We start from the raw sequence: 10,011 nt of genomic DNA on the forward strand, positions 1-10,011 counted from the left end.
TTTTCTCTATCCGAAGGAGTCTCAAAGTGGCTTACAATCACCTTCCCTTTCCTCTCCCCACAACAGACACCCTGCGAGGGAGGTGAGGCTGAGAGAGCCCTGATATTAAGAAGAAGAGTGGGTTCTGATATGCCGCTTTTCTCTACCCAAAGGAGTCTCAAAGCGGCTTACAATCACCTTCCCTTTCCTCTCCCCACAACAGACCCCCTGTGAGGGAGGTGAGGCTGAGAGAGCCCTGATATTACTGAAGAAGAAGAGTTGGTTCTGATATGCCGCTTTTCTCTACCCAAAGGAGTCTCAAAGTGGCTTACAATCACCTTCCCTTTCCTCTCCCCACAACAGACACCCTGCGAGGGAGGTGAGGCTGCGAGAGCCCTGATATTAAGAAGAAGAGTGGGTTCTGATATGCCGCTTTTCTCTATCCGAAGGAGTCTCAAAGTGGCTTACAATCACCTTCCCTTTCCTCTCCCCACAACAGACACCCTGCGAGGGATGTGAGGATGAGAGAGCCCTGATATTAAGAAGAAGAGTGGGTTCTGATATGCCGCTTTTCTCTATCCGAAGGAGTCTCAAAGTGGCTTACAATCACCTTCCCTTTCCTCTCCCCACAACAGACACCCTGCGAGGGAGGTGAGGCTGAGAGAGCCCTGATATTAAGAAGAAGAGTGGGTTCTGATATGCCGCTTTTCTCTATCCGAAGGAATCTCAAAGTGGCTTACAATCACCTTCCCTTTCCTCTCCCCACAACAGACACCCTGCGAGGGATGTGAGGATGAGAGAGCCCTGATATTAAGAAGAAGAGTGGGTTCTGATATGCCGCTTTTCTCTATCCGAAGGAGTCTCAAAGTGGCTTACAATCACCTTCCCTTTCCTCTCCCCACAACAGACACTCTGCGAGGGATGTGAGGATGAGAGAGCCCTGATATCACTGCTCAGTCAGAACAGCTCTATCAGTGCTGTGGGGAGCCCAAGGCTGCATGAGAAAGAGCGGGGAATCAAATCCGGCTCACCAGATTGGGAATGACAACTCTTAACCACTACACTAAGCCTGAATGTAGGTGGAGGGGAGTAGGTTGTGCATGCCTCCTTGGTTGCATGGACCCGATGGCATGAAAGCAGGCAGAGCAGACAGTCTTACCTGGCTGCAAGTTCCATGGTTCTGACAGTAGGTGGTGCAGTCAGGCATCGAACAGTCGTCGCCTCCCCAGTCTGGATAGCAGTTGCAACGCCCGTCGTTGTCGCAAGACCCGTGCCCTGAACAGCCCATTGGGCACAGTGAGATGGTGTAGGTGGCATTAAAGCCCAGCAGGTTGTAGTTGGCATCACTGAACAGATGGAGTAGCATCTGCCAAAGAGAAAGGGTCATTGAGGGTGTGCCAAGAGAAATGCACCAAGAAAGCACCAACAAGAGATCTAAGCCATAAGCAGTAGGCCCAGGATTCCCAACTCCAAATTGGGAATCCTAGATCCTAGATTGGGGGTGGGGTGGAAGAACTCTACAGATGGCCTCTCTCTACCCCAAGACCTGGCATAGGAGGCACTCGGGGGTGGAACAGCCTCCCTGAGTGGATGTTAAGCCCTGAGTGGTACTTAAGCCATGAGACCAGCTCCTCCTCCAAGCCCTTACCAGAAATATTAAGTGGAACAGATGTTATGTTTTACGGGGTTTTAACTGGGTTTTATTGGGTGTTTTATTGATACTGCGATCCGCCTTGTGGCGGATCGCAGTATCAATAAAACATTAGCCAGTTTCTGCCCAAATCTCAGACAGATGTTCAGCTGTAAACTGGCGGAGGATGGATTTAAATCCAAATATGCTTCTCGACAGATATTGACGACCAGTCGCTTCTAACCAGGATAACATTCTGATCTGAGGTTCGAAGGGAAGTTGGGTCAGTCTGCGGCAGAAGAGCTGTATTCTAACTCAGTAGCACCCAACAAGATTTTGGGGTATAAATTTTTGAGATATGCTTGAAAGGAGCATTGGCTCTCAACAGACCTGGGCCTATTCTGCACACAATAGATAATGCACTTTCAATGCACTTTAGAAGTAGATTTTCCTGTTCTGCACAGGAAAATCCAACTGCCAAAGCACATTGAAAGTGCATTATCCTATGTGTGCAGAATGGCCCCTGGAAACCAGATTGGTCTTGAAAGAGCTACTGAACTTGAATCGAGCTCTTCGGATTTAAACCTGACATCCCCTGGTTTCCTCCTGAGGAAATGAAACGGTTCTGGAATGGCACTCCGAATCAGGATATGAACTAACCACCCACCACTGAGAATTCCCACTTCCACAGATCGGTACCTTGCCAGAGGTGGCCTCGATGGTGGGTGGCAGGGTGCTCCCGCTGAGACTGGCCAACAAGGGGCTGCTGGGGGAATCTCCGTCATAAATGAAGAGGTAGTCGTAGGTACATTCCGTGTCCATGAACATGAAGGTCAAGAGAATGTGGTAGCTGCTACTGGGGGCTGAGCAGGATAAAAAAGAGGATCACCAAAGCAGCATTAGGAAGGAAGCATCCTAAAGGGGTTTGTAATAGTGATAGGAGTTTATATTACTAGTAGTAGCAGGAGCAGCAGCAGCAATATTTTATTTTAAAAACTTCCCGTTCCTCAAAGGTCCAGGGTGGGTAATAACATATAAATAAACAATATCTTTAAACAGCCCGTGGCGCCACGGGCGCCACGGACTATATAATTCGTTAAGCCCCCTAGAGGTGGGCTTTGTCCGTGATGAGGAAGGGTCCGGGTTGGACCCTTCCTCACGACAGACAATCGGAGGGACCAATCGGCAGGCGCAAAGCGCCTGCCGATTGGTCCCTCCGATTCCCAGGCTGAGCAACTGCGAGCCGCGCACAGCGCGGCTCGCAGTTGCTCCCGGACTGACGCGGCGAGAGGCGCGAAGCGCCTCTCGCCGCGTCAGACCGCCACCCGAAGGAACCCCCAGCAGTCGCGCGAAGCGCGGCTGCTGGGGGTTCCCTCCCTGCCGGTCTGACGCTGCGGGAGGCGCGAAGCGCCTCGCGCAGCGTCAGACCGCCGTCCGAGGGAACCCCCAGCAGTCGCGCGAAGCGCGCCTGCTGGGGGTTCCCTCCCTGCCGGTCTGACGCCTTCTCCCCTTTCAAAACCCCTTTTTATAAAGGGGCTTTGAAACTAGTAATATCATAAAATGTAAAGGTATCCCCTGTGCAAGCACCAAGTCATGTCTGACTCTTGGGTTGACGCCCTCTAGCGTTTTCATGGCAGACTCAATACAGGGGGGTTCTGCCATTCCCTTCCCCAATCATTACCGTTTACCCCCCAGCAGCAAGCTGTGTCCTCATTTTACCGACCTCAGAAGGATGGAAGGCTGAGTCAATCTTGAGCCGGCTGCTGGGATCGAACTCCCAGCCTCATGGTCAGAGCTTCAGACAGCATGTCGGCTGCCTTACCACCCTGCGCCACAAGAGGCTCGTAAAATAATATCATATAAACATTAAAATCATCCTAATTCATAATCCTAACCACTTCCTGTCTTTCTAATGCAGCCTATCTCAACTTTTTTTTTTTACTCTTGAGTAACCCCTGAAATATTCTTCAGGGTTCAAGAAAAAACAAAAGTGGCACGATTGTGTAGAATATGGTTGGGAAGCATAGCAGTATGTGTGCCCACCCAGGGCCCTTCCCACCCCTTCCAGGCCCATCATTGACCATTTTGGAAGGAGTAGGTGAGTCATAGAAGCATAGAGTTGGAAAGGACATCCAAGGTCATCTAGTCCAACCCCCTGCACAATGCAGGAACTCACAACTACTTGCCCACCCACAGTGACCCCAATTTCATGTCCAAGTGATCCCCGCACCCAAACCATAACCCCAGGGTTTCATGAAACCCTGACTGAGAAAACCTGTTCTAATGAGAGGGGTGGTGTGAATGTAGGCGATAAGGGGAAAGGTAGTTCAGCCAGTGTTCAGAGCGGAGACTTCTTTAGGGCTGGGAGATTTCTAATGTTCTTCCCAGCCTCCACCACAGGCCCAGCAGAACTGCTCTCTTATAGACCCTGCAGGACTGTCCTAGGTCCTGGAGGGCCCTAATCTCACCCAGGAGAGCATTCCACCAGGCCGGGGCCCAAGCTAAAAAGGCCCTAGCTCTGGTTGAAGCTAATTTAACATCTTTGGGGTTGGAGATCCTAGCAAGTTTTGCTCACTAGATCTTAGTAACCTTTCGGAAACATTCCACCCATCACGCCCCAAACCCTGCAAGTCCCTGTTTCCAACCAAGGGACACACCGGAGTCTGACGGGAAAGTGAAAAGTTAAAGTCTCAGGCTTTTTCTAAAACGAAAAAAAAATGTGGAAGGAGTTTGCCTGTGTCTAACAGCTGTGTGACAGGAAGAAATTCAAGAGATGGCACTTCCCATTTCTGCGAAAAGCCACATCTGTGAATTTCAGTCTGTCATGCAACCGTGAGATGATGGAATCTCATTCAGGAAACCAAGAAAGCAATGCTCAGCACCTGACTTTCCATCCCCATGTCCCCAGAGCACCCTGACATGTAAATGCTGCAAGCAGGAACAGCACTAAGGGGTTATCCATTCTGCAACAGCCCAGCTTACTGGCTCAGCCCAGCTGTCTGTAGACTTCTGGAAGTACATCAACAGGATGCAGTGATGGGCCATTCCCTGTTTTGTAAGATTATTAATGCCCAGCTTGGAACCTACCCCTTCTGCATTTTGTCTCCTCTGTTTCAAAAATAATCAGCTGCCATCACTTTTGGCAGTGATGAAGATTCCTTCTGCTAAGAAATTATTCACGGGTATCTGTCGTGCTATTAAGGAGGACAGTGCTTAGAAAAGAACTGCAAAAATCAAAGTATGTTTTAAAGACTGGCCAGATGATCCTAGCAAAACAACGTTGGCTTGAACAGAAATAGCCAACAATACCTCCACCCCAACTACGCAGGAGCAGGTGGGCTCGATATCGTCAGATCTCGGAAGCTAAACGTCTGAGAAAGTCCAGGGTCACTTGGCAGGAAGTAGGAGGTTTAAGCAGATGCAGCAGTACCCAGAGGTGCTGCATTGGCGACCCCTAGTATAGACAACAGGGCTTGAGAAAAAGAGAAGAGCTGATTTCTTGTTCCCTGCTTGGTGTAGCAGTTAAGAGTGGTGGTTTCTAATCTGGCAAGTTGGGTTTGATTCCCTGCTTCTCCACATGCAGCTAGGTGACCTGGGGCTCATCATAGCCCTGATATTGCTGCCCTCACAGAGCAGTAATATCAGGGCTCTCTCAGCCTCACAGGGTGCCTGTTGTGAGGAGAGGACGGAAAGGTGATTGGAACTTACTTTGAGATTCCTTCTTGTAGAAGAAAGCGGGGTATAGAAACCAATTCTTCTTCTTCTACCCGAAGGAGTCTCAAAGGGACTTACAATCACCTGCTTTCCCTCCCCCCACAACAGACACCCAGCAGGGTAGGAGAGGCTGAAAGAGCTCTAAAAGAATCACTCTGCAAGAACACTCTAAGAGCTGTGACTGGCCCAAGGTCACCCAGCTGGCTGCATGTGGAGGAGTGGGGGATCGAACCCAGGATTAGAGGCCGCCACTCCTAACCAGCTTTCTCTGGGTAGGAGCCTTATCACTTGAAGCCCCGGTCCCCGCTGCGATGAGACTCTCCTGGCCCCTTCCAAAGGGCTCACCTTCCACCAGCCACTCGCAGTTCCCATTGACGGAATAATTGCCAGGCCCGTCGGTCACATAGCCAGAGGCGTTGTGCAGCACTTGCCGTTCCCCCTTGCAGTCCCCTCCGCTGGCTCGACGAGCCCCGTACCGGAGGAGGAGCAGCATCAGCAGCCACACTGGGCAGCCGACTCGGGGGTCCATGGTGGCTCCTGGATTGCTGAGCCGAGCTACCCTTCAGAAGGCAGGTGGGCAAGCGGCATCGTCCAGCCTAGAAGAATAAGGAAGAACCGGGGTTAGGGCAAGAGCCAACTTTGTGCCAACTTCGGCTCTCCAGATGTCCATGGACTACAATTACCATGAGCCTTTGCCAGCATGCTCTCCAGATGTCCACGGACTACAATTACCATGAGCCCCAGTCCATGGACATCTGGAGAGCCAGCCTGGCCACCCTTGGCCTAGTTTTACCTAGAAGAAACCGAAGGAACTTATTCAACAGGGTGAGCCCCTCTTCTGATAACCCGAGTCCTGGCTCAGCCCCAGTTCCTGTTTTAGATGCCGGTCAGAAGCTTTGGAACTAGATCTCTTTCCCTTTAACATGCCTATTCATGTCCTGGCCCACACCCACAGAGTCCAAGCCAGCCTGATCACGTCAGATCTTGGAAGCTAAGCAGGATTGGACCCAGCTAGTATTTGGACAGGACCACCAAGGAAGCCCAGGACTGCTGTGCAGACGCAGATGGCAGCAAAGGACCTCTGTTCTGTTGGCCTTCATCTTGACTTCAATGGCCCAGGCTAACCCAATCCCGGCAGATCTCTGAAGCTAAGTAGGGTTGGCCCTGGTCAGTATTTGGATGGGAGGCCCCCGAGGAAGTCCAGGATCACTTGGCAGAGGCAGGCAATGGCAAAACACCTCTGAAAGTCTCTTGCCTTAGAAACCCTATGGGGTTCCTCTATGTTAGCTGCAATTGGACAGTAAAAAGTCAACAAATATGGGGCCTGATAATAGGGCAGGGGACAGAAGGCCTAAATAAATTATTTGTTTCCTGAGAACAGCATTTTGGGAGAAGGCGAAACAAGAGCCCAAAACTTTACAAGTATATATTTTTTTAGTTTAGGCTTCTTTTGTTGGCTCAGGACATCTGTACCAGTTATTAAAGACTGCGAGTCCTTTGAAATGCAACCGATCAAACCCTTTGACTACCTTAAGCCCATTGCATGAAGTCAAAATTATATGTAATATATGCAGGTTTTTGATTCTTCAACAGCCATTTGTCAGCAGTATTTTCTCTTCTGGCCTGTGCCTCCGTAGTACCAGAAATACCAACGAAAGGAAAAATATTCAGCATTTTATTTATGTCTTTAAATAGATATAGCCCGCCTTTCTGCTAAGCACACAGAGAAATGCTGATACTTCTGTGCAGATACTGAGTGCTTCTTTTCCCCCCGCAGCAGGTGCCCACACATCTGAGCCTATGGGTAGCTGACACTAGCTTCTCCCAATGTCCCTGATCCTTCCAAAACCAATCCACTGCTCACCTGGTTGCAGGTGAGGTGCCTGCAGGTGGTCCCAGAATGAAGTCTTTAGAGTAGCCCTTTTGACTGTGGAGGAGGCCCTAAAATATTTTTCAGGCTAAAGGAAAAAAGCCCATAAGGGCACTATGCTCAGCCAATATGAACCAGCTGGCTATCCCTGGCCCTCAAGAGGTATGTTTGACCTCATCTAGGGCCTGGACCTTTTCAATCCTGGCCCTTACCTGGTGGAATGAGCTCCCAGAAGAGCTGTGGGCCCCTCAAGAATTAGCTCAGTTTCAAAGGGCCTGTAAGACTGAGCTCTTCCACCAGGCAAAAATGTAGTAACATCAGCACTGGCACCCACCTGTGATTCCCCCCCCCCCCCCCCGAAACAAGAATAACAATTGGCAATTATTAGGTTGGTGAGGGAATTTTAAAGAAGTGTTATCTGGCTATTACTGTTAATTAACTGTATTAACTGATTTGTAATTTTTAATTCTATGTAATCTATCCTATGTTGTTAACAACCCCGAACCAGTTCCAGGAGATGCAGTGTATAAAACTAATAATAAATGAAATAAGAAAATGGGGGAAAGGCCAGGGAGCACCTTGGAAGTTCTTACTGAGGCTCAGGGCATCCCAGCTGGGAATCCCTATTTTAGGGAAGGAAAGAAGAAGCCTGTAAAATACCCTGACACAATCCACATCACAGAATCACAACCCACAGGCGGAAAAGAGAAGCAAAAGTCTCTTGCCAGCTGTTCTTAAAGGGAAGCAGGGCGATGCAAATGGGGGGAGGGCTCCCGTGCACCCTCTTCTATGGGCTAGGGTTTTTTCTCCCTACTCAAGCACTCCGAAGGACAGCAGATAGATGCCCGGGGATTCTCAAAATGTTGCTTCATTCTAGTGTTGCCAAGTCCCCCCTGACTACTAGCAGCAGATGGTGGGTAGGGTTGCCAGGTCCAGGCAGGGGCCTCAATGGGGTCCAAGGCCACAGAGCCCACCCTTCCAAAGCAGCCCCATTCTCTGCAGTCTGGAAAGGAGCTGTAATTCCAGGGATGACCAGGTCCCACCTGGAGGCTGGCACCCCCAAACCTCAGTGGGGTCCAATGCCAGAGTCCCCCCTCCTAAAAAGCCACTTTCTCCCGAGCTGTAATTCCGGGAGATGTCCAGGTCCCACCTGGAGGCTGGCATCCTTCCAAGAAACATCCCAGAGAAACCGCAGCTGTAATCATTACGGGAGAGAAAGGCAGTGCCTTTAAGGCACCGGTATGGAAAGGAGCCCGAGAGTGGGAAAGGCGAGGGGAGGGGGGGGGGGAGACTCCTATGATTTGGTGGCTCCCGCAGCCAGGAGCCCCATGTGCGGGGGGGGGGATATATGGGGAGCGCTGCACGGGACCCTGAAGGGGGAGCGGGGAATATGCGGCAGGGGGGGGGCGCGAACTTCCCTGGAGAGGTTGGGAAAGAGCCCCCCAAACCCACCTCCACGGCTGGCGACGACTCCGCTGCCCCCGCGGCCCATGGAGAAGCGCTGTCCCGGAGGCCGGGAGGCAGCGAGACGCCGGCCCAGAGCGGCCGTGGGATGAGCGGGCGCCGCGGATGGAGCCTGGGAAGCGGAGGAGACGAGAGGAGCGGCTAGAGCAGAAGCGACGTCGCCTCGGCAACCGGAGCTGGGTTTCTTTTTGTTTTTTAGGCGGATGAAGGAAAGAACTCTTGTTGCCAACCTCCAGGTGGACTCCCGCAAGACAGCATTTGTGTAATAGTGGCTCAGTCAACAATACCTCCTAAAGTGCAAAATAATTCTTTATAAAGCATCATTAGGATAATCATAAGTAATAGTCATGAAATATTATGAATTTGTGTACAATGATGCAACAGGGGCAATAAAAAAATAGACTGAGGTGCATAGCCCCGTTGGTCTGAAGCAACAGAACAAAATTTGTGTCCAATGGCACCTTTAAAACCAAGACAGTTTTATTCAAGGTGTGAGCTTTCATGTGCAAGCATTGTCTAAAGAACATTCCCAAGTCCCACAGCCCTTCCTCATAGGGTTTGGTCCCCAGACCCCAGATCATCCTGGTCACTCTCCTCTGCACCCTCTCTATTCTGACCACGTCCTTTTTAAAGTGAAGCCTCCAGAACTGCACACCAGACTCCAGGTGGGGTCTGGCCAATGCAGTAATCAGCACTATTCCGCACACATTGGATAATGTACTTTCAATGCCCTTTAGAAGCAGATTTTCCTGTTCTGCATAGAAAAATCCAGCTGAAAAAGCACATTGAAAGTGCATTATCCAACATGTGCAGAATGAGCCCAGGGGTAGGACATCTTTGCTTTAATCCAGACCTAGCTATACTTGTAGAGCCTGAACAAGTGTGCATGCACATGAAAGTGTATACTCAGAATTAAACTTTGTTGGTCTTAAAGGTGCCATCAGAATCAATCCTAAACAGAGCTACCCTGTTCAAAGCCCAACGACGCTGAGCACCTTAGAAAGATGTAACTTTATTTGGGATTCTGGTGTAACACAATTACCCTACTGGAATATATGGATTGAGGCCCTATTTAAAAATGACACGGGTGAGGTAAAAGAAAGCTTCACCCTGGCCAGAAGTTTGGGAAACTCCTAGAGATTTTGGGGGATGGGGCCTGGGGAGGGACCTGAGCAAGGTACAATACCATAGAGCACACCCTCCATAGTAGCCATTTTTTCTGGGAGAGCAGATCTCTATGACCTGGAAATCAGCTGTGACAGCCTGGAGGTTGGCATCCTTACTTGCCACTGGGGTAGGCTCAAGTCTTAATAACAGCCTGTGGCTGGGAAAGCTGAATGAAATGAAAAGTCTG

At 50.2% G+C, this 10,011-nt stretch overlaps 1 protein-coding gene across 2 annotated transcripts in view; it reads right to left on the reverse strand.

Moving 5' to 3' along the window:
- The window catches only part of MEGF8 (multiple EGF like domains 8), a 68,801-nt gene extending 60,004 nt beyond the window's left edge, over window positions 1-8,797 (reverse strand). For both annotated transcript variants that reach the window (XM_077336693.1, XM_077336692.1), the window contains exons 1-4: window positions 8,646-8,797; window positions 5,669-5,919; window positions 2,309-2,472; window positions 1,139-1,345 (exon numbers count right to left, since the gene is read on the reverse strand). In XM_077336693.1, the coding sequence (XP_077192808.1) occupies window positions 1,139-1,345; window positions 2,309-2,472; window positions 5,669-5,852 (555 nt within the window). In that variant the 5' untranslated portion in view covers window positions 5,853-5,919; window positions 8,646-8,797. The remainder of the gene's footprint in view (window positions 1-1,138; window positions 1,346-2,308; window positions 2,473-5,668; window positions 5,920-8,645) is intronic.
- Window positions 8,798-10,011: the final 1,214 nt, after the last annotated feature.

Source organism: Paroedura picta, chromosome 5 (genome assembly GCF_049243985.1).
Source record: "Paroedura picta isolate Pp20150507F chromosome 5, Ppicta_v3.0, whole genome shotgun sequence".
In the NCBI taxonomy this organism is placed as follows: domain Eukaryota; kingdom Metazoa; phylum Chordata; class Lepidosauria; order Squamata; family Gekkonidae; genus Paroedura; species Paroedura picta.